This window comes from Sus scrofa, chromosome 4 (genome assembly GCF_054392235.1).
Source record: "Sus scrofa isolate SSC_HxYL_T2T_F1_AM1 chromosome 4, Sscrofa_HxYL_maternal_Yorkshire_Landrace_v2.0, whole genome shotgun sequence".
Lineage (NCBI taxonomy): Eukaryota > Metazoa > Chordata > Mammalia > Artiodactyla > Suidae > Sus > Sus scrofa.
In genome coordinates this window covers 111,928,336-111,953,274 of record NC_139386.1, presented here as the reverse complement: position 1 = coordinate 111,953,274, position 24,939 = coordinate 111,928,336, and the positions used below count along the sequence as shown (strand labels likewise).

General features: G+C 38.5%; 2 protein-coding genes across 5 annotated transcripts in view; both read right to left on the bottom strand.

Moving 5' to 3' along the window:
* The window catches only part of RSBN1 (round spermatid basic protein 1), a 48,502-nt gene extending 34,852 nt beyond the window's left edge, over positions 1 to 13,650 (bottom strand). For 2 of the 3 annotated variants that reach the window (XR_014844470.1, XR_014844469.1), the window contains exon 1: positions 12,480 to 13,649. Coding sequence is in view for 1 of the 3 variants with exons in the window: in XM_021090720.2 (XP_020946379.1) it covers positions 12,480 to 13,164 (685 nt within the window). In the remaining 2 variants the exon portion in view is untranslated. Of the gene's footprint in view, positions 1 to 12,479 lie in introns of all 3 variants that reach the window. The other variant, XM_021090720.2, reaches the window with a different exon arrangement.
* A 480-nt stretch (positions 13,651 to 14,130) lies between these two features.
* PTPN22 (protein tyrosine phosphatase non-receptor type 22) overlaps positions 14,131 to 24,939 on the bottom strand; it is a 66,096-nt gene continuing 55,287 nt past the window's right edge. For both annotated transcript variants that reach the window (XM_021090719.2, XM_021090718.2), the window contains exons 20-21: positions 20,957 to 21,034; positions 14,131 to 15,252 (exon numbers count right to left, since the gene is read on the bottom strand). In XM_021090719.2, the coding sequence (XP_020946378.1) occupies positions 15,188 to 15,252; positions 20,957 to 21,034 (143 nt within the window). In that variant the 3' untranslated portion in view covers positions 14,131 to 15,187. The remainder of the gene's footprint in view (positions 15,253 to 20,956; positions 21,035 to 24,939) is intronic.

Below are 24,939 nucleotides of genomic sequence, written 5' to 3'. Positions count from 1 at the left end.
AAGAAGTTAGTTGCTAGGCCTAGTGTCAACATACAAGCTTCTTAAGGTACTTGATCTCAAATTAAACAGTCTATTCTCAATTTCTCTGATTTTGCCATTATAATTTACATGTTTATAAGATGAATGAGACAAATATCTTAAAATGCAAAAATATTCTGGGTTGAAGATTATGCTAAAAAGTAGGTAATGCAAAGGTAAGCATATAACTAAATATGACTTACAATCGAAATTGAAATAAGTTTTTATTTTTTTCCAATAGTCTCACATGTATGGAATACCTGTTCAGAAACCACTGTAAAATCTAAACTGAAGCTCATCCTATTTTGCTGTTTGTCTACAAATTACTGTGATACATACAGCAGAATCAAACAAAGGCAAATTAAGCTGTAAGACATCATTTTGCCTACAAAATTGGCAAGATTTTTTTTGGAGGAGGGGTAGCATTCTTATATACTGTTGCTAGAAATATAAACCCGTACAACCTTCATGAAGGGCAATTTGGTAGCCCCCCTCCAAAGTGAGTACGTACCAAAAAGCCTTGAAAATATTTGTAATTCTTAGACCCATAAATTCTACACCCAAAAAAATAAGGAAAGATACTTAAAGACATCCAAGATGGTGTTATTTGGGGAATCCCCTAAATGACTAACAGGATATTGATAAAACTCTGGTACTTACATACTGGCAAAATACTACATGGCCATTATAAATTCTATTATAGACGGAAAAGAACTGACAAATCACAAGCTTATGAAATGTTTACATGTCACACTTCCAGAAAGCCTTCTCTAACAACTCTTCTCACCCAATTTGAACAGCTACTCCTACTATGTGCTTCCTTAACACTGTACTTCCCCTAGTACTTCCCCATTACAGCACTTATCATAGAGTGTTATTATTTAATTTTCCACCTTTCCTCTAGACTACAAGCAATCTAAAGTCAAACATATATATCTTACCTTTCTTTCCAGAGCAGTTAACACATGCATGATCTGACCTCATTTTTAAAATATTAAATATTGATTCATTCAAACATTTATTAAGTACCTACTACATGCCAACGACACTTCTGAGCACAGAGATAGTGTTGAACAAGACAGACACAATTCCTACTCTCTTGGACGTTAAAATCTAGATGGACTACAAAGAGAAAGTTCAGTAGGCGACTCTAGATGCTGGGGCTTTGGGAGGTGACATTTAGGCTGAGTCCTAAATAATAAGACCCACCAAATATGTTTTCTAGGGGAAAATATTCAGAGAGAAGCAAAGGACCTAAAAGAGAAAAAAAAGTATGACTGATCTATATCTGTTTTATATATACATAACACAGAAAAATATCTGGAAAAATATTCACCAAAGTATTAATGGTAGTTATCTAAGCTGGTAGGATTATCAATGCCTAGCTTTCTTCTTTATTGCTTATTTGTATTTTCTAATTTCTAAAATAAACATTATTAGTTGTATAATTTTAAATATTTTTTCAATTTTTAAAGGATTATCACATATTGCTAAATCCAAAATAGGATAGCATCTTTATTTACTAGTTGGAAAACAGTTCTAGCAAGATATCTTTAGGATTAAATATCAGGTATATAGTCTTGACCAACCTTCAAGCTTGGTGTGATAGTTACTGCATAGAATTTATCCACCTAAAAATAGTATTTCTGATATGATTTAAGTAATTCAGTGTTAAGACAGATACTCCAATTAATTCTATTACTACATCTGGGAAGAACAAGTTCAATAAATTTTCCAGTAAAGAATCTACTTAGCATAGTAAATAAATATATGTCAAATCACAGTGCTCAATACAAAATCACTCCAAATCACCAGATATAATAGCTACAAAACCTTCTAAAGAAAATATTTAAAAGTACAAGTCAAAGACTTAAAAGTGTACAGATACCAAATGATTTTTATTGTTTAATAAATTGCTTTTAAACAAAAGAAAACTCTTCATTTTCAAGTATAACTTAGGATTAAACTAAGATCATCTATCAAAATATAATGTAATTAGACTGTTTAAAGTGGCAAGAGAAAAAACAATCTTTTATTTATAACTAAATCTTTGAGAATTCCTTACAATACTTAGTAACAGCCATTAATATTTCTTATCAAATAAAATTAATCTAAATACTTTTCTCATACATCAAATCAGTAATTTGAGCATTTCTCCCAAGCAACTAAATGTTAATGCAATTAAATATAAAGGTTAAACCAATTTTAAAACAGTCATCTAATTACCCTCTGCTAAATGTTTTGGCAATTTTGCAGGAGAAAAAAGAAAAGAAAGAAAGAAAGAAAAAAAAAAATACCTCTAAATAGACCCTGTTATTTTAAGCATCAGAGGAGGTATCTGGTATATGCAGAAGATAAATTGTGACCTAGATCTGCCACTGAAGTTAATACCAAGAAGGAGCTACCCTGATTGTAACACATTTTCTATATTACTATCAGCTTACAAATGGTATTTCTATCATGGCCAAATCTCTGCAGATTTTATTCCAAAACTCATTTATTTGAGAACCATTCAATTAATCCAACACAGCCTATCTATCTCAAATAAAACCACCATACAAGGAAATGGACTTTAAATTGATTGTAATTTCATATTTCAACATAAAAGTTTGAAATGTGAAATAAATTTCAATCTCCTCACTAATCCTATTTTTCAAATTTTGATTCTTATCTAAGGCTGGGATAAAGAAAGCTCACCTTTGTTTACAGATATTTCAGACTAGCTGTATCATACTAGCTAATGAATTTCCATGAATAAAGAAAATTTATTTTTTTAATCATTGTGGTGGCAACTAATTGACAATGGCATATATGTACAAAGTTGTTAAAGGTTATTAGAGTAAGATTAGTCATCATTGCTTTAAGAGAATGATACTGGGGTTGTCTTGCCTTGAATTAAAAATGTTATTTAAAAGTCAGTGTTTCTGGGAGCTCCACAGTGGCTCAGTGGTTAACGAATCCGACTAGCATCCATGAGGACACAGGTTTGATCCCTGGCCTTGCTCAGTGGTTAAAGATCTGGTGTTGCTGTGAGCTGTGGCATAGGCCAGCAGCTTGTAGCTCTGATTAGACCTCTAGTCTGGGAACCTCCACAAGCTGCAGTGCAGCCCTAAAAAGCAAAACAATTTTTTAAAATAAATAAAGTCAATGTTTATGCAATAAATGTAACAAATCAGTATGTTTTATACCTTAAATGTACACAGTGTTATATGTCAATTATGTAGCAATTTTTTAAAAAAAGTCAATGTCTGAAGTCCTCACAATCTCCATTTCTAGTAGAGTGCTTTTAGCTTTCCAGGAAACATATTTAGGGAGTAATATTTTGAGTATTTCCCTATGGTGCAAAAGTTAATGTTTAACTGACATCCATTCTTTAACAGAAAAAGAACTAACATACACTGTATCTGTGATTAAGGACAGCTTTCACATATCAAACTGTGAAATTAAATATAAAGAGAAGTATGTAATTCTACAAAGGAAAAGATACAAATATCTGAGAGACAACCTGCTGGCTGTCTTTAAAAAAAAAAAAGTCACTGTAAGGAATTCTCGGAGCTCCCAATGTGGCACAGAAGAAACAAATCCGACTAGGAACCATGAGGTTGCAGGTTCGATCAAAAAGACCAAAAAAAAAAAAAAAAAAAAAAAGGAATTCTCACTGTGGCTCAGCAGGTTACAAACCCAACTAGTATCCATGAGAATGCGGGTTCAATCCCAGAGCCCTGCTCAGTGGGTTAGGAATCTGGTGTTGTGAGGTGTGGTATAGGTCACAGATGCGGCTCGGATCCCACATTGCTGTGGCTGTGGTGTAGACCAGATCTGCAGCTCCGAATCAACCCCTAGCCTCGGAACTTCCATATGCCACAGGTGTAGCACTAGGGGGAAAAAAAAAGAAAAAAAAAAAAAAAAAAAAAAAAAGTGGTTGTAACTGTAGATTAATACATGACATTATCAATAAAATCCTCATATGTGGTAATACCCTTAATATTAGCAACAATTAAATACTACCATTTAACATCACTACTGAATCCTTCCTTAATGTAAAAAAATTACCTTGCCATATTACAAAACTTAAAAATTCATAATACCATATTATGCTTGAATTACAGCTCAGACTAAAAAATACATGATAGCCCCAATTCCTAAAAATTATGGTGGATAAGCAAAAAAATTATAATTTTTTATATTTTATTAATCATAATAAAGGGTAAAGTTTTATTTTTATGGGAACAAGGAGTTCCCATCATGGCTCAGTGGTTAACGAATCCAACTAGGAACCATGAGCTTGCAGGTTCGATCCCTGGCTTTGCTCAGTGGGTTAACCACCTGGTGTTGCCGTGAGCTGTGGTGTAGGTCGCAGACATGGCTCAAATACGGTGTTACTGTGGCTCTGGCAGGTGGGCAGCTACAGCTCCAATTATGCTCCAGCCTGGGAACCTCCATATGCCACTGAAGGACAAAAAGACAAAAGGAAAACACCAAGGACAAAACCAAAAAACTGCAGATTTTGAAGGCCATCATTTTAGTAAATCATTCATGCTTGTAACACTGTCTTACTTTTCCTGCCACCCCTCTAATTATGTATGGTGCTTAAAAGTGATTGGCGGAGTTCTCATCATGGCTCAGCAGAAATTAATCTGACTAGCATCTTTGAGGACTCAGGTTCAATCCCTAGCCTTGATCAGTGGGTTAAGAATCCAGCGTTGCCATGAGTTGCGATGTAGGTCGCAGACTCAGCTTGGATCCCGAGTTGCCATGGCTGCGGTATAGGCTGGCAGCTGCAGCTCCAATTCAACCCATAGCCTGGGAACTTCCATAGGCCTCAGGTGTGGTACTAGAAAGACAAAAAATGAATAAATAAAAGTGACTGGCTGAATCCCTGTCCTACCACTTCACAGCAGTAACACCTTCACAGTTAATTTCTTTGTACCTTGTTTCTCATTGGTAAAATGGGGGGAAATAATACCTCCTCATAAAATCAGTGTAAAACAAAGTATATATTTAGAATAGTCCCAGGACATGACAAATACTCAAGACATGTTAACTAGTACTATTACTCCAAAATAGTTGAATTGTAGAGGCAGCAGACTGTCCTATTTAAGAGCAGGTGCTTCACACTTAGACCGATTTAGGTTAACGTCCTGACTCTACTGCTAACTAAGGCCTCTGGGCAAGCTCACAAATCTTCTTAAACTTCCATTTTACCATCTAAAATACTATTAATACTAATACTTATCTCACAGAGTTATTGTAAGAATTAAGACAATGAACAGAAGGCCCTTATCACAGCATTTGACACAGAATGAGCCCTCCCTCACCGTCTTTATCATTTTCACAACAATATTTGATAACATTCCTTGAAATAATTGGCAATAACTCTAGCATATCAAAACTAGAGCTGGAATTTATCGTCCTAGAGTACAATGTGGTATACCACAGGAGAATCACATAAAAGGGGGGGGGGGATCTCTGAAAGGGAAGAAAACTATTAGTCACCAAGTGTCTGCTAGGGATCACGTTTATTAGCTCATTTTAATCCCCAAACAAACCAGTGAAGTAGATATGGAAATCCTTTCTACAGAGAAGGAAACAGAGCTTGAACCAAGGTATGTTACTTATATTAGGTCACAAAGATGGTAGGTGACAACCTAGATTCAAACTCTTACCTGTATGACTCCGCAACTCTTCCAGTACACTATACCATATGCTCTTCCTTTCTGCCTTATCTACTCCTCTGCAACACTCCCCTTAGATGATCAACTAAAATTATCTCGTTGTAACTAAGGGACCTGAGGTGGCTTGGAAGAACCTCCAATAAAAGGAACATCAGTATATTCAACAAATATTTTACTTAGTACCCACAACATAATAATTCTGCATAATCGCGAAAAATAACATTATTTAGGTTATGCAAAAACGTCCTTAAAAGTTTTTCGCCTTTCTCTAGGGTAAGAAAAAAATACTAGTGCCTGAAGGTGTTGTTCTGATAAATGAGATTTTTGATTATTTCAGGTCTCTGCATAATCCCCAAATAATTCCCCACTCCTATCACCAAAAACAATCAGCTGTTTCTCGATTAAAATTCCTACAAATAGCTTCTTGACATTACAGAAAAGTTCGATTAGTTGTGTAACCTAGGTACACTCTTCCTACGACAGAAGTTGGACAGTTGGTCAAAGATGAAAACTGTGAGGAGTTCCCATCATGGCACAGCGGAAATTAGCATTATCATGAGCTGTGGTGTAGGTCACAGATGTGGCTCCGATCTGGCATTGCTATGGCTGTAGCGCAGGCCGGCGGCAACAGCTCTGATTGGACCCCTAGCCTGGGAACCTCCATATGCCATGGGTGTGGCCCTAAAAAGACAGAAAAAAAAAAAAAAAGTATGTATATATATAAATACTACTAAGATCATAAATTCATTAGCCAAGAAAAACTAAAAAGAAGCATTTACTTATTTTGATTTTTTTTTTTGAGGAAGTTTGTTCTAGGTTTTTTATGAGTAATAAGAGGGACAGAAAAAATTAAGATTTCAAAAGACACAAGTTGGAATCCCATTGTGGCTCAGCAGGTTAAGGACTGGACAGAGTCTCCATGGGGATTCCTGGCCTCTCTCAGTGGGTTAAGAATCCAGTGTTGCCACAACCTGCCGCACAGGTAGCAAATGTGGCTTGGACCTCGTGTTGCCATGGCGGTGGCGTAGGCCTCAGCTGCAACCTCTAGCCTGGGAGCTTTCATATGCCGCAGGTGTGGCCATAAACAGAAAAAAAAAAGGCAAAAGTATCTATAATATTTCATCAAGATTCAAACCTGTTGCTTACAAGAAACAAAAAATATTTTAGTACCTTTTTTTTTTTTTAACGGCTACATCCACAGCAAAATGGAAAATCCCTGGCCAGGGACTGAATCTGAGCCACAGCTGCCACCTATGTCACAGTTGCAACAACACCAGATCTGTTAACCCAGTGCACCAGGACAGGGATTGAACCCATGCCTCCAAAGCAACACAAGCCACAGCCAGCGATTCTTAACCCACTGCACCACAGTGTGAACTCCTAACATCTCTTAATTAACAATGCAAATGAGCTTTGTAAAAAGTGAAAAGAGAACTGACCCGTGAGTGAAAAAAACAAAACAAAACAAAAACCTGTATTCTAGATTCAGTTCTTTCATATACTAAGGAGAAAATTTGAAGTGACACTTCACCTCTTCAAAAATCCTTTACTTTCCATTTTATACATGAAGCAGGTTTACCTTAACATCCACAGATTAAATTTTTCTTTCAACTATTTACGAGCAACTTGAAATGTCTAGAATTCAAAATTTATAATTGACTTCTACATGAATCTGGATTGAATACTGTTGGGCTGGTGTGCATGTGTCTTAGCTGAATGATCTATCTCAGGGGTCAGCAAACTTCTATAAAGAGCCAAAGAGTAAGCTTTGCAGGCCATATGATCTGTCCCATGTAATGTCTATACTGCTGTAGTATGAAAATTCCCACAGAGAGTATATTTGAATGAGTGGAGTGGTGTCCCAATAAAACTTTTATTTCTAGAAAACTTGAATTACATATGATTCTTACGTGTCATGGGTTTTTCTCCAACCATTTAAAATGTAAAAACCTGTAAATAATAAAAAAAATTTTTTTAATGTAAAAACTATTCTTAGCTCATTAGTTGTATAAAAATAGGCAGTAGAACTGATTTTTGACAAAGGTACAAAAGTAATTCAATGGGGAAAGACTAGTCTTATCAAAAGGTGCTGGAGCAATTGGATATCACAGGCAAAAAAAAAAAAAAAAAAGAACCTTGACCTAAACCTCACATTATACAAAATTAACTAAAATGAATCAGGTATTCAAATGTAAAAGTTAAAATTGTAAAATTTTGGGGACACCAACAAGAGAAAATCTTTGGGACCTAGTTTGTAGGACCTTACCCATGACACCAAAAGCATAATCCATGAAACTAAATTAATAAATAGGACCTCAACAAAATTTAAAATGTTTACTCTGTAAAGACTCTGTTAAGAGGATAAAAAAACAAGAGAGTGGGTGAAAATATTTGCAAACCATTATTCTGATAAAGGATGTGTGTGTTTGTGTGTGTGTGTGTGTGTGTGTGTGTGTAATATATAAAGAATTTTTGACACTTAGTAGTAAAAAAAACCCAAACAATTAGAAAATGGGCAAAAGACATAAAGACATTTTGAGGATATATGGTCAGCAAATGATAGCATGAAAAGATGTCACTAGCCATTGGGGAAATGCAACTTCAGTCCATGATGAGGTATCATTCTAGACAAAATAAAAATAGTAACAATGCCAGATACTGACAAGGATGTGGATAAAGTGGATCTCTTATACAGTGTTGGTGGGAATGTAAAGTGGTACAGATAATCCAAAAAAGTTTGGCCCTATCTTCCAAAAACAAAAAACCAAAAATACAAACAAAACCAAACATATACCTACCACATGACCCAGCAATCACATTCACTGAGAAATAAAAATTTACGTCCACACAAAAATTTAAATGTGAATGTTCACAGAAGCTTTATCCATAATGTCCAAATTGGAAATAATCAAAATGTTATTTAGAAGGTGACTAGTTGAACTGTGGTATATCCATACCATAGAACACTACTCAGCAGTGAAAAAGAGTGAGCTACTGAGACACACAACTTGAAATGATTTTGAAAACATAATGAGTGAAAAAAAAAATCCCAAAAGATCATATACCATATTATTCCATTTATGTCACATTATCAAAATGACAAAATTATAGAGCTGAAAAATAAACTGATGGTTTCTAGAGGCTAAGAAAGGTGAAAACATGGGATGTTCTAAAACTACAAAGGGATAGCACAAGGGTGATCTTTGTGGTGATGGAATAGTTATCTTGATTGCAGTGGTGGTTAAACTAATCTACAGGTGTTAGGATGGCACAAGTTCCCTGGTGGCACAGCAGGTTAAGGATCCTAAACTGCCACTGCTATGGCCCAGGTTGTTGCTGTGGCATAGACTGGAACCTTGGCCTGGGAACTTCCGCATGCTGCAGCATAGCCAAAAAAGGAAAAAAAAGGTGACACAAACAAACTATACAGACAACACTGTGTGTAATGTTCTGGTGTTGATAGTATACAATAGTTATGTAAGGTGTAACCTTTGGAGGAAATTAGTGAAGGGTAAAGACCTCCCTGTACCAGTTTTGCAATTTCTACAAATATATAATTATCTCAAAATAAAAAGTTAAAATAGTTTCTGAAAATCTGAGGATAAGAGAAGGGAAGACATAGTTCTGTAAGAATCTAGCCACTCCTCGTATTAACCTTATAGCTGCTTCAAGGACCAAGCACAATAAAATAACAAAATGCAGTCTTCACAGTGCCTAATGACTGACACTGTTTCAAGAGCTTTCCACATACTGCCTCATTTAATCCACATAACAATCTTATAAAAGAAATTCCAAAACCCCATTTTATTTTAGTTTTTCTTTTTTGCTTTTTAGGGCCATAACCGAGGCATATGGAAGTTCCCAGCCTAAGAGTTGAATCAGAGCTACAGCTGCTGGCCTACACCACAGCCACAGTAATGCCAGACCCGAGCCACATCTGCAACCCTGTACCACAGCTCACAGCAACCCACTAGCGAGGCCAGGAATCAAACCGGAATCCTCATGGATACTAGTCAGATTCCTTTCCGCTGGCCTACAACAGGAACTCCAAAACCCCATTTTACAGACAGGAAAACTGAAACTGAGGGATGTTAATTTGTTCCTGGTCACAAAGGAAGGGGCAGAGTCACAATTTAAACTCATGTTGACTCCAGAGGTATGTTTACCATTATAACACGTATAAAGATACTCAGTGGAAAAACAAAAGGTATCCATTAAAACAGGTACAAAACCTGAATTAAACAAGGTTAAATCAGTTTTTCTGTAAGATTCTCAGAATTTTTTAAATGTCAGCATGGGTCATGTATCTAGAAGGCTATTGTACACTTTGTTTTTCCCCAATATATCTGGCCAGGCAGGGAACCTTCCCCCCCAGACATGTAATCCAAGAGCCTCTCATTTCTAAAGTCAAAATGTTTAAGCCAGACTTATTGTGGTGATCATTTTGTAATACATACAAATATTGTATCATTATTTTATATATTTAAAACTAATCACAATGTTAAATGTCAATTACATGTCAATATTTAGAAAAACTTAAATGTTTAAACATTTTTAAATGGCCTAACTTTTTTTTTTTTCTGGCCACACATACAGACAGCACCTTGATATAGGATCTCAGTTCGGAGACCAGGGATTGAACTCAGGCCACAGCAGCAGCAGCAGCTGGTAAAAGTGCCGAACCTAACCACTAGATTACATTAGGGCACTCCCTAAATGATCTAATCTTAACCCACTTTCTTTCTTCAGATATTGGCAAACTACAAATGCTTGGAGCTGCACTGCCCAGTGTGGTAGTTGCTAGCCTAAGGAAACTATCATAAATTAATTAGAATGAAATAAAATTAAAAATTCAGTTCCTCAGTCACAGTAGCCACATTTCAAGTATTCAGTATTTATTTCAAGGGCCGAAGATGACTAATAGCTACCATGCTGGACAACACATTTATAGAAAACATTTCCATCACTGGACAAAGTTTTGGCAGCACTGGGTTAATGATTTGTTTTTGTTTTTTAAAGACACAGCTTTTGCAATTTTCAGAGAAAATTGTCATACTGTGAATACATTATTATACATTAATTTGCCACTATCCCCCATAAGAGGAGGATAGGTCAAAAATTCCTAATGGGAATGACTACTGCCACCCTGATGCCACGGCACAGGGAAAGGATAAGGAAAGAAGTGGGGGAAATGAAGAGCAAAAGGAGAAAGCAACATGATGCAGCTTGGGGATGAAGTCTGAACCAGGATTCAGGAGATCTGGGTTCTACTCCCTATTGTGCCAATGAGTCTTTTTTTTTTTTTTTTTTTTTTAATTTTTTTGGGGGATACGTGTTATTGTGATTAGGTTAGACAAGTGCCTTCACTACTTTAGGCCTCAGTTTTCTCTCTTTTACAATACAAATTTGACTTGGATGATCTCTGAGAGTCCCACTAGCTCTGTACAGTTAAAACACACAAAAACACATACACACATGAAAGAAGGTGAGAAATAAAGGTAAAAACAAAAAGAGAGCAAGGTCACTGCATACTGGTGGTGGAAACAGACACTCGTGTCAGTTTGGCATAAGTGCTATTCCTGAGGAATTTGGGTTTGGATACACCAAAAGAAGAAAGATTTAATTCAATTCAATAAAAGCTTATCACACAATTATTTGCAAGGAACTGCAATATCTGAAAATGGCACCACAAAAAAACTTATTAGCCCTAAGTTAAGAACAAATATGTGGGAGAAATCCAAGACTCACCAACTTTAGACTGAAAGACAAGTTCACTAACATGCAATAACTGCCCCAGTACTAAGAAACACAGTATTTTAAATTCTTGATTAGATAACACTAACAAATTATATAAAATCTTATACAAAGTACAAACACAGGGCATAATCAAAATTCTTATTCGCCCTGCCTTTTCTGCTAAAGAGAATGTAAATAAATGCTACAGGTACTAGGAAATAGGAAAACCCAATTTTAGTCAACCTAATTTCTTTGGAACCCACACTCACTTAGATAACTCTTCACTTTCTAGGTTAAATATTCTTGACTCTAGAGAGGATTGCTGGAAATAAATAAACTCTCAATTTGCTGTGCCAGACAGATTAAAATGCAACTACTGAACACTGCCACTTTTCAGAGGTACGGTTGGGCCAATAGTCTAGGATCAAGGAGAGGAAACCTCCCCCACTACTTTTCTGAAAATTAAGCTTGCACATAAAGATTAAAAATGATTTTTTTACCTCCAAGTAAAAAACCAACCAAGATAAACTGCATCTGATATCTCACCTTGCAGAAGCTAAGAAAACCAGTGAGTCGAATTGATCTCCGTAAAAATTTAAACTCATTAAAGCCCCAAACCACACTCGTAAATATTTTGGAGCAGAAGAGAGGGAATATTAAAGCTTCCCATCAAGGAAAACGGGAAAAAAGGATTTCAGCGACAAACCTTTACTTTAGACAGGCAGTTTTTAATAACCCACCTACTAATCCCACGCCAAGGACCGCGCGGCGCGGAAAGCCTGGCGAATTTGAAAACAAACGTTGGTAAGGGCTCGGGAGGGGACAAGAGGGTTACTAACTGACAGCTCGGCCTCGAAACGAGGAGCCCCAAGTAGGTCAGACTATGTCAACGGTTTGAAATCCAGGGTCCACCCCAGCAGGCTCAAGGGAGTAGAGCAGCAGGAGGTAAGCAGGGGGGTGGCGTCTTTCAGGGCTAAAGGGGCGGGATATCGCAACAGAGAGAGGAGACCTAGATGGAACTCAAGCTCGGGGCACATCGCCCCCTCTCACCTCTCTTGGGGGCCTTGATTAGAGGCACCCCTCCAGTCCTCTCGCCGTTTTCCTGCTTGTCCTTGTGCTTGAGCTCTCCCGGAACGCAGGAGCTGGGATCACCATCAGAGCCGCGGTGGTGATGGTGCTTGTGCCGCTCCTTGTGGCCCTTATGCTTGGGCCCGGCCGCGCTCACCGTCAGCGGCGAGAAGGTGAAGAGGGCCGAGGTGCCCGGAGCGGGGAGCGGGGCAGCGACAGCGGGCCCGGCGGGTGCCAGCGAAGGTGGCGGCGGAGGCGGCAGGAGCAGAGGCTCAACAGGGCCTGGGACAGTTGGGGCGGCATTCGTTGGCGGCAGCGGCCCGGGATGTTGGCGGCTGCGACGGCGCCGGTGAGGGGGAGCGAGAGGGGGGTCCTGGCTCGGCCGCCCCCGCTTCTCCTGAGACCCCCCACTGCTCGCTCGACGTTGCCGCTTCACTCCCCGTGGCGAGACCCCAGCATGGGGCTTCTCCTTCCCCTCTTTGTCCGGCTCCTCCTGCGCCGCCACCGCCCGTACTACGCGCACCGCTCCGACCTGCGCAGCCATTTCACCCACAAACACACATTTAAATGGCCCGACCGCCCCCCCGTCCGCGTACCGCGCAGGCGCCGCCCGCGCACGGCCCGCTGGGCATTGGAGTCTCTCCCCCACCCTCCACTTCTCGGCCATTCTTCGTCCAGAGCTGAACAAGCCGGAAGCGGCACTTCCCAGCTCTTCTCCGCAGGCCCCGCCGACCCAGCTCTATTGTAAAGCACCCTGGGCCGCGCAGAGCCTCACGGGAGCGGTAGTTCCCCCGCGCCCCCTCCGCGTCGGTGGCTCGGCAAGCGGAGGAGCAGAAAGAGAGCGTGCGCCGAGTCACGCTTCGGGATGCGACGCAACCGCCGCTGGGCGGAGAGTTGCCGCCAACCGCCTTAACGGCCGAAACAATGTTAATGGCTTTCGGAGTCTGTCGGCGCGTTCCCATTATCGTCTCCGTTTGCCCCTTCGTCGTTTAACACAGAGGAGGTGTCTCCATAGTTACTTTTAAATTTCCTCTTCCTTCCATAACCTTTGTGAGGTAAAAGAATCTCCGGCCTTTTACCCTTGGACAAGCGTTGAGATGCGGAGGAAAGGGGCACTTAGTAATGTGCTCTGAGGGCGATTTTGCTTTAAAATAGAGCGGAACTGCAAATCAGACATTTTTGAACCTCTTCCTAGCCACCGATTGCTATGGTTACAAGTAGAGGCGCGACGAGGCAGGTGCAAGAACTGCTTGAGAGACTGATGAGCGCCGCCCCAGCTCGCGGTCGAGCCCCATCCCAGCTAGTGCTTGGAAGGGTCGAGTCCCTCTCTACAGTTAAGAAAAAATTCTAGATGGAAAAGCGTGTTTAGGAATTTAAGGTTTTTTCAAATCGTTTAAGTATAAGGTTGCATAAACTTGAGAAGTGTGCCTCCCAGAGAACACTCCAGAAATCGTCACTGCTCCCCAAGGTTTCTGGACAGAAATTTATTTACAATTTCGCCATCGCGTTAGGATTTTATCTCCTTGATAAAGATATTCGGAAGTAATAGATTACAATAAAGTACTCAGATAAAATCACTGTGGTTTGGTACCTCTAGTGCCTCAAGAAGGATTCAACTCAACGAACACTAAAGTTAGTTTAAAAACAGAAGTTTATTGAGCACCTGTTGTATACATTACACAATAAACAGGTAATATTTCATCCAATGTGTGCCTTCGTTGGGATTGCTAATGAAAAATATTGAAGAACAAATACTGTCTTAAGTATTTGATTTTTAGAGAGTTTATAAAAATTTTAAATGAAATCGTTGAGGGGAATTCAGCAGAATGCTTAATTATTACCTGCTAATTTATTTGTTACATAAAATTAGATAAACTTTCTTAACACAGAGCCATATTCACATAGAAAAAAAAAATTTAAGTAGTAGTACCTCTGATGAGCTGAATATAAATTGTCCATGTTTATTTATATAGGACTTTTGAGATGAAAAAAAAAAATGCTATCAAAAGATAGCTACTTTGTTGATTATTCTTCTAGATTTAGTAATTGAATAATTTCACCTAAAACTCATCAGAAATGTAACTGAACTCTTGTTATTTGGTGTATCCATATAAAAGATTGATTACTGGCATTACACACATATTTTATTCTCTTAAATATAACTTCTTTTCTTACTACTCTTTATTTCCCACAACATTTAGAAAGATGTATACTCCATGTAGGCAAAAATAACTCCCAGAGAATAGTCATTGTCACAAGCAGTAATTTTGTACTGTAACCACAAAGTAAGATTTTTTCAAAACGCTATTTATAGTCATTTCTGGCAGTATCCGACATTTAATTGAGATCCAATTCTTACAAGTCTTTTAGTTTCTATTTAGGTAGAAAAGTAAAGTAAAATAAAAATAACTTCCAAAAATGGAAAATAAGTCCATTCTAAAACTTTCTTATACAGCATTCTTTATACATAGCTCAAGTGACAAACTCTTATTTGCACTTTCCCAACCCAATGTAAATGAGATGAAAATGTAAAACTTCTGGCACTTATTTGCATATTGCTTTTCTTTTAAAAACTAACACATTCCATATCTTCATTGTTGATATTATGAATATAGATCATTTATTTTAGCTAGCAGTATTCTAGTAGTTTTATTTGCATATTCAGTTCCAGTCTATATTCCAAAGTTGTGTTAAAGATTCCAAGTTGATGGTGGTTTCCTTGGTCCTTTGGGTTTTGAAAAACGATTTGCAAAACCTGGGAACAAAAACAAAATTGAATGAAAAAAGATTTCTTATATAGAAATTATCACTTGGATTTTAGTGTGTATTATACATGCAAATACATGGAGTTTTTTCCAAAAGTTTAGACGCATCTTTGATTAAGTTAGTAATAGATTGTAAAGGCATTCTAATAGGTTAATATTTAAATGATAACAATACTAATAACATTTTAAAATTGTAGAACACTTACAAATTTAATAATGGTAATAGATGAAAGAACCCTGGTTATAACAGCCTTTGCTATTTCAGCATGTAATAGGCTTTTTTCCCAAATTTGTTGACATATTATTGACATATGTATGTTCACACGTGACATATATGAGTTTAAGGTGCTACATGTATGTATTGCAAAATGATTACCCCATTAAGGTTAGTTAACACCTCCATCCCCTCACATAATTGCCGTTTAGTGTGTGAGGTGATTACATTTCAGATTCTTCTAACAGCTTTCAAGTATATAATACAGAACTGTTAATTATAGTTACCATGCTGTATATTACATCTTCAGAACTTATTCTTCTTATATCTGGAAGTTTGTACCCCTTGACCAACATTTCCCCATTTCCCCCACCTCCCAGCCCCTGGCAACCACCACTGTATTTCTGTGAGCTCAGCTTGTTTAGATTCCACATATAAGTGAGAACATAAAGTATTTGTCTTTCTGTCTGATTTATTTCACTTAGAGTAATGCCCCCACGGTCCATCCATGTTGTCACAAAAGAAAGACAGGACTTCCTTCTTTTTTGTGAGTGAATATATGTGTATATACCTTCATATATAATATTCAAATATTCATATATGTATATATAGAGTCAGCCCTCCCTATCATCAGATTATGCATCTACAATTTCCACATCTGCATATTCCACCAACAGTGGATCAAAAACATTCAAAAAATCCTTCCATAAAGTCTCAAAAGCAAAATTTGAATTTACCACACATCAGCAAATAATTTACATAGCATTTCCATTGTATGGAGTATTATAAGTAATCTAGAGATGATTTAGAGTAATCAGGAAGATGTGGATAGGTTATATGCAAATACTAAATAAAACATTTTGTATAAAGGATTTCAGTATCCTTGTATTTTGGTATCCACGGGAGGGCCTGGAACCAAGTCCCTGTGGGACAGGGGTGACCATAGGAGGATTTTCCACTGCAGTGAAGGGGGTCAGTACCCCTAACCCAGGTGTTGTTCAAGAGTCAACTGTATACATACACCTCTCATATCTTCTCTAGCCATTCATCTATCAGTGGACACATAGGTTATTTCCGTGAATTGGCTATTGTAGATAAAGCCAGAACACGGAGTTCTCCTCATGGCTCAGCAGTTCCTGAATCCAACTAGGATCCATGAGGATGGGGGTTCAATCCCTGGTCTCCCTCAGTGGGTTAAGGATCCGGTGTTGCTGTAAGCTGTGGTGTAGGTCACAGACACTCCTCGGATCCTGCGTTGTTGTGGCTGTGGTGTAGGCCGGTGGCTACAGCTCTAATTCGACCCCTAGCCTGAGAACTTTCATATGCCAAGGGTGCAGCCCTAAAAAGAAAAAAAAAAAAAAAGCTGGAATGAATGGGAGGTACAAATATTTGTTCTGAGATAATTTCATTTCCTTCAGCTATATATATTCGAGTGGGATTTTTAGATCATATAATAGTTCTGTCTTTAATATTTTGAGGCACTTCCATACTGTTCTCTGTAGCGACTGCCCGAATTTACATTTCCACTACACAAGGGCTCCCTTTCTCCATAGGCTCACCAACACTTGCCTCTTGTCTTTTTGATAATGGCCATTCTAACATATGATGTGCTATATCATTGTGGTTTTCGGTTTGCATTTCCCTTATGATTACTGACGTTAAGCATCTTTTCATGTGCCTGTTGAGCCTTTATATGTCTTTTCTGGAAAACTTTCTATCCAATTCCTTTACCCATTTTTTAATCTGTTTTGTTTTGTTGTTTTAGTAATATCCTTTATCTGCATCTTTTCATCCACCACTCGTTGATAAAACAAACAAAAAAACCTAGGAAATTTAGGAGTTCCCGTCGTGGTGCAGTGGTTAACGAATCCGACTAGGAACCATGAGGTCACGGGTTCCATCCCTGGCCTGGCTCAGTGGGTTAATGATCCGGCGTTGCCGTGAGCTGTGGTGTAGGCTGCAGACGTGGCTCGGATCCTGCGTTGCTGTGGCTCTGGCGTAGGCCGGTGGCTACAGCTCCGATTCAACCCCTAGCCTGGGAACCTCCATGTGCCGAGGGAGCGGCCCAAGAAATAGCAACAACAACAACAAAAAGATAAAAAGACAAAAGACAAAAAAAAAAAAAAAAAAAAAAAAAAAAAAAAACCTAGGAAATTTAAATTTCAGAAAAATAAGCACTATTGCTTTAAAAAATTATTGTATTAAATCCAGTTCTACTTCGACCCAGAAAGCCCTCAATCTACTCAGAGATTATATTTGAAAATAAAGAAATAATTCTGAAAACCTAAGTAGTTAATTCTTTTTATTTATCTCTCCCTTCAAATACTCCCCTCCAACCTCCTCACCCACAGAACACACACAGAAGGAGAATCAGGCAATTTTGCATAACCAATGAAGGCTATTTGTGGGTAACTTCAGAATATATACAGGTTGGTGACATAGGTTCTTTATCACGTTAGCAACATATAACTTTGCTTTTATTTGGTGGAGATATATTTTCAAGGTATTCTTGCATTCAGCAATTTGAAGGGCTCAAATTGAGCAATGAAAGAATAAAAATACAAAGGGAAAACAAAACTCAAACAAAACTCAATTTCATCATCTTATAAAATTGCGGGAATTTAATACCTTATAGAAGTGATGAAAACGACCAGATATTTGTTAAAGCTTCTAGCTCAACGCTTGGCACATAGTAAACTACTCAAGTGTTGCTTAAATCTAAACCACAAAACTATATCAGAACTGGAAGAAAAAGAGATAAGGGAAGAAGAAAAGAGGATAAAACCCAGAAACCCACTAAAATTTAATTTATTAATGTGATGGTAAAAAAAAAAAAATTGTGGGAGGGGGAACACAACCTAATTCATGTACATTTTACTCTTCAGAATGGTAAGTAAAATAGAAGGAAAAATAGTCCAGGTTAAATTGTTTCACACAATAGTTACAAAATTATCCATTCGTCCAGATAGTTTGAATTAAACCAAATAGACTGAGAATAGAAGTAAGAACATACTTGCAAGTACTAAATATCTGAAATTTGAGGAATACCTATATTGCCCCTTTTTCTTTGTTCTTTTTTTTTTTTTTTTTTTTTTTTGCCTCTTTGTCTTTGTTAGGGCCGCCCCACCCTCCACATATGGAGGTTCCCAGGCTAGGGGTCTAATCGCAGCTACAGATGCCGGCCTACACCACAGTCACAGCAACTCGGGATCTGAGCCTCGCCTCGTCTGTGACCTAAACCACAGCTCACGACAACACCAGATCCTTAACCCATTGAGTGAGACCAGGGATGCAACACACATCCAACAACCTGGATCCTAGTCAGGTTGGTTAAGCGCTGAGCCACCAAGGGAACTCCAAGTGCTGTTTTTTATGTAGGTAAAATATTCAACTTTGAAGAAACAACATGGAGGCAGCTGTATATTTTATCCTCAGATCATAGGTCATTGTAAAGTTAGATGGGCCATGAGTTTACTCAAGTGTTATTTCTCATTGAGAGAAAAGAAGGAAGCAAGAAACATTTGTGTTCCAGAGTTTGGTGCTTTTCTCATAGGTTAAATAATATTTTATTTGAAATTTTTTTTTTTTTTTCTTTTTAGAGCCGCACCTGGGGCATGTGGAGGTTCCCAGGCCAGGGGTCCAAATGGAGCTACAGCTGCTGGCCTACACCACAGCCACAGCAACACAGGATCCGAACCGCATCTGCAACCTCCACCATAGCTCCCGGCAACGCCGAATCCCCAACTCACTGAGCAAGGTCAGGGTTCAAACCCACAACCTCTTGGTTCCTAGTCGGATTCATTTCTGCTGTACCAAGCCGGGAACTCCTGAAATTTTTAACTAAATGATTTCATAAGAAGAATACCTTGTTTCTAATTATAGCCTTTTAAACTTTAGAGTTAATGTAATCCAAATAAAAATTTTAAAGCCCAAGAAATAGATCCAGAGATTCTAGTTAAATATTTTGCCATAGTAAGATTGGGACCATAACACCAGGTACAGCGGAAATTGCTATCTGTCCACCAAAATTTTTCCTTGCTTCTTCTTCAGGAATAGAATAGTTTATGGGAAACTGTATGCCCAGCATTATTTCATTTCCCAGTGTCTTTTACAATTTAGATATAGCACACGTATAAGCTCTCTTCAAGGGAAAGGAATGAACCAGTGTAATGTTGCCTCTTCCAGGCCAGTCAGTGCCTTTAGATCGGAAGAGGAGGCCAAACCTCTTCCACATTTTTCTCTCCTCTTCTTGTCACCTGCAATTTGAATGTGGCAGCAACAATTTTGATTATTCAGATAAGGACGATACCATAGAGCAGCAGTTCCCAGGGACCACTGGGGATTCCCTAGACCTCTTCAGGGGGATCTGGCTTTTGATTAGTAATCATTCTTAGTAGTAATAGCCTACATTATTTACTGTACTTCTTACAAAAAGTTATAGTATACATATTATTGCCTTAGATAGTGTCATGAATTTGGCATATAGAATAGAATGTTTGGAGTTCCCATCGTGGCTCAGTGGTTAACGAATCCAGCTAGGAACCATGAGGTTGTGGGTTCAATCCCTGGCCTTGCTCAGTGGGTTAGGGATCTGGCGTTGCCGTGAGCTGTGGTGTAGGTTGCAGACTCGGCTCAGATCCCTTGTTGCTGTGGCTCTGATGTAGGCCGGCGGCTATAGCTCCGACTCGACCCCTAGCCTGGGAACCTCCATGTGCCATGGGAGCAGCCCAAGAAATGGCAAAAAGATGAAAAAAAAAAAAAAAAGAACAATAGAATGTTTAATATAAAATTATCATTTCAATGTATAGCTTATCCTTAGGAGCAATTGGGCAAACATTCCTTTAAACGGTCAGAATTGGGCTTCAGCTACCATTGAATGAATTATACAGGATAGCAATACTGCTCTTCTTTTCATCACACTTGTACATTTTTTTTGTTACTGTTAAAGTATTGTAACATTTCATTCGGTTTTCACATTCATTTACTACCTGCCAACGTGATCATTTGGTTACCTAGCTTTATTTTCCACATATGCTATGTAATTCAGGCCTATGTAAGGTGTAAGAGGTGGCTGAGGTCAAAAATAAAAATACGGAGTTCCCATCATGGCTCAGCAATTAACAAACCCGACTGGCATCCATGAGGATTCGGGTTCAATCCCTGCCCTTGCTCAGTGGGTTAAGGATCCGACATTGCCGTGAGCTGTGGTATAGGTTGCAGACACAGCTCGGATCCAGCAATGCTGTGCTTGTGGCATAGGCCAGCAGCTTCAGCTCTGATTCAGCTCCTAGCCTGAGAACTTCCATATGCCACGGGTAGATAGATAGATAGATAGATAGATGTAAATGGCATGGAAAATAATATAAATATAAGGACTTATACATGCAAACTTAAATCATTTAAAGTTGTATATTTTATACTATACATGAATAATTAAGATAAACATTTTTTAAAACTCTGCTGGGAGGTAACACACATACCAAAATTCAGAAAGGAACTGGAGTTATTTGACGGAACAGGGTCTGCAGGCTTGTTTGGTGGGGAAGAATTACAGACATCTAGAAGTCAAAAGAAAAAAATGTAAGGGAAAGAGTAAAGACTAACTCAGACTACATAACTGTTGAGATTAAACATTTTCCCCAAATTAATTAGTACTTCCATATAAACACATCACTATCAAATGTAACAAAATACAGATGCTTACAAATGGGGTGACAGTATAATTTTCTCATTTTTGTGTGCATATTTTTTAAAAAGATTTATTTTCTCTGCAAACAGATTGTGTAGTAAACCCAACACTAAAGAAAATCACCAAAGAACTCAGTAAGATCCATTTTATTATGAATCAACTTTTTCTGGGATTCTCATTTTGGCTTTCAACTTCATCTTTCTTTGCACTCTGACCATTCTTAGTACACTTTTTAATCTTTTATTTTTTTTATTAAAGTATAGTTGATTTACAATGTTGTGCCAGCATTCTTTGCACACTTTTAAATCATTTGTTCTTCACATTAGTTCATCCATGACAAGCCTGTGATTTTTTTCAACCATCTTCCATTCCTGGAATATCTTTTTTCACTTCCTAGCCTACTCTTTTTTTTTTTTTAATTATAGATGATGCTAGTTAGGCCCAGAATCTCCCCAAATCCTTGTTATATTGCCTTGTTTTTGCATTTTAGCTACATATAGGTAAACTTAAAAACATATTTCTCAGGAGTTCCTGTTGTGACTCAGCAGTAGCAAACCCGACTAGTATCCATGAGGTTGCAGGTTTAATCCCTGGCCTCACTCAGTGGGTTAAGGATCAGCATTGTCACAAGCTGTGGTATAGGTCACAGATTCAGCTTGGATCTGGTGTTGTTGTGGCTGTGGTGTAGGCCAGCAGCTGCAGCTCTGATTTGACCCCTAGCCTGGGAACTTCCGCATGCCATAGGCACCGCCCTGAAAAGACTATATATATATATAATGTATTTATACATAATATATATAGTACATATATATGTATGTAGTTCTATTCCCAGCACCTTAATATATTCATGCATCAGTTTCTGCCCAATTTTGAAAACAATCCAGTGAAACATGATCCATATTTTGCACAAGCACTGTGTAGTCAGGAAAAAAAAAAGATAATTTCAGGTTTGAATAAACTTTCTAAGAAACAGTACATAATTAGGGAGAAATGATTAAATATTCACATTTTTTTGGGTTCATTCACAGAATGTAGTGTAAGGACTGCATATGTGTTTTGTGCACCAATACCCAATACTAAGATTCTAGAAACATCGCCCCATTCCCAGAGCTACTTGAGTATGAATCACTAGAGTAAACCATGCATTTCAATCAGATTCAATTAAAATATGTATTTTATTGAAAACCTACTATGTGTCAAGCATTGGCCCAGGCACTGACAATAGGGACATGCATAATAAGTAGGTGAAGGTGAGAAAGTTAGGGGATAGCAGTCATCGCTAAAGTGCGTATGAGCTGAGAACTATATACATCTTTCAGGAAGAAAGCAATTGTTCCTAAAGAGAATATTGGTTTTTTACAACTGGAGACTAAGATTTCGCATATACATTCAGTGAACTACTATTCTGAATATTTGGGTTGTCATCAATATTTTTATGCTGCCTACTCAGCATTAATTCCTTCTTCTGATAACAGAACTTGAATTGGGAGCTCCCGTCGTGGCTCAGTGGTTAACGAGTCTGACTAGCATCCATAAGGATATGGATTTGATCCCTAGCCTTGCTCAGTGGGTTAAGGATCCGGTGTTGCCGCGAACTATGGTATAGGTCGCAGATGCAGCTCGGATCCTGCATTGCTGTGGCTGCGGCATAGGCCGGCAGCTACCGCTCTGATTTGACCCCTAGCCTGGGAACCTCCATATGCCATGAGTGTGGCCCTAAAAAGCAAAAAAAAAAAACAAAAACAAAAACAAACAAACCAAAAAACTTGGAGTTTCCTTTAAGAAATCACCCCTCTCCAGTTTTCAGCTTTCATACTTAGGGTGAAGCTGATTCCACCCTTAGGTCAAGGAACTGACCAGTGACTGGAGCTGTCAGTTGGTACTTTGCCATGGTCACACCAGTTACCTAGGCCTGACCTCATTCCTTATTGGTCAATGTCCACATGTAACAATTGTTAAAAATAAGGTGTAACACTGTCCTCTTCGTCAGAGCATTGACTACTCTGGCAATAATTGGTTTAGGGGTTTAGCCAAAACAATCAGGCCCAATCAACACGAGGCATCAGGCTGTTTCTTGAGCAACCAGGAAAGAGCTCATTTTTTTTTTTTTTCATCATAAGCTTAAAATTACATGATAACATCCTGCCTATGGCTGAGCTACCACGGAGTGAAACAACGTTGGGAGATACATAATGAGAGATTAGGCCCTAATTACATCATCTGAACTCTTGGTCATAGGCCAGCAAATTTTTCTGCTTACTCTAGTTTAAGTTGGGCTTTCTGTCACTTGGCACTGAAGAATTTCTCAGCAATTAAAGTTTCCCACTAAAAATAGGCATCAGGCATGATAGTTGACAGCTTCAACCAGCAGCCAGAAGGATCTTTTCAAAAAACAGATCCTGTAACATCTCTGTTTCAAACACTTCTGTGACCACCCACTGGGTCATTAACACGCCCACAAGGCTCTAACTACCTCTCCCTCATCTCTCTCATCTTTCAGACACAGCTTACCCCTTTCTGCCCTTAGTACCCTGCAGCTATGACTTCCTTTGAGTTCCAACAACACACCAAATTCACACTATTCTGTTCACCATCAGGTACCCAGTGCCTTGCATAATGTCTGGCACATAGTAGGCACTCAACAAATATTCAGCACATAAGTGAAAGAAAGAAAGAGGCAGACATCAGGCTTGGATGCTAACTTAAAACAACGAGTGAAGAATCCTAATTTTGTTCAAAGTAGGACTGATAAGAGATCCAGGCTAAAGGAAGAATATATAGAATTTAGGAGTCCGGGACCTTCTAGAAGGGAAAGAGAACACACATGCAAGCAAAGGCAGATAAGTATAAAACTTCAGGATCAGTTTTAGAGGCTGGATTTTGTTCTTCATTTAAGTACCAAAGACCAGAGGATGGAAGCAGCTGAGAAACAGAAATTAGCCTAAATCTAGAGAATGACCTGGGAGCTCTTACTAGAAATAAGATTAGAGTCTAAAAGATTCAGACTCGAATCTATGTCAACCTAAATTTACCTGAAATTTCTGTATCTTTGGTATCCCCGAGACGGGATTGGAGCTACAGAAAGAAAGTTTTTTGATTTTGTTTTCTGCTTTTTTTAGAGAACTAAAACTAGGTATTTCATAAACTAAGCTGATAAAAATCAGTCTCTGGCTGGCTAGTCACAGTCACTCATTTCTTTGCTTTTAGCTGTATTATTTCATATGTTTTGTACTATGATTTCCTCTTGAAATGTTTAAATTCACTTTTGAGGAGTTCCCGCCATGGCACAGTGGTTAACGAACCCGACTAGGAACCATGAGGTTGCGGGTTCGATCCCTGCCCTTGCTCAGTGGATTAACGATCCGGCGTTGCTGTGGGCTGTGGTGTAGGTTGCAGACGCGGCTCGGATCCCGCGTTGCTGTGGCTCTGGCGTAGGCCGGTGGCTACAGCTCCGATTCGACCCCTAGCCTGGGAACCTCCATATGCTGCGAGAGCGGCCCAATAAAATGGCAAAAAGACAAAAAATAAATAAATAAATAAATAAATAAATAAATTCGCTTTTGAGTGACTTTAGAGGAAAGAGTGTATTTTCCAATCATGCTTTAGCCCATTGTAGGTGAGAAATCAGTTCACTTTAGAGATCAAGTGCAGTGGCAATGAAAGTGGACTAGCACAAGTTTATGGATAGGGAGATAGAGTGAAAACTCAAAAGAAAAGCATACGATTCAATTGTAATCCTATAAACCTTCTTACTTAGATAATATTGTAAATCAA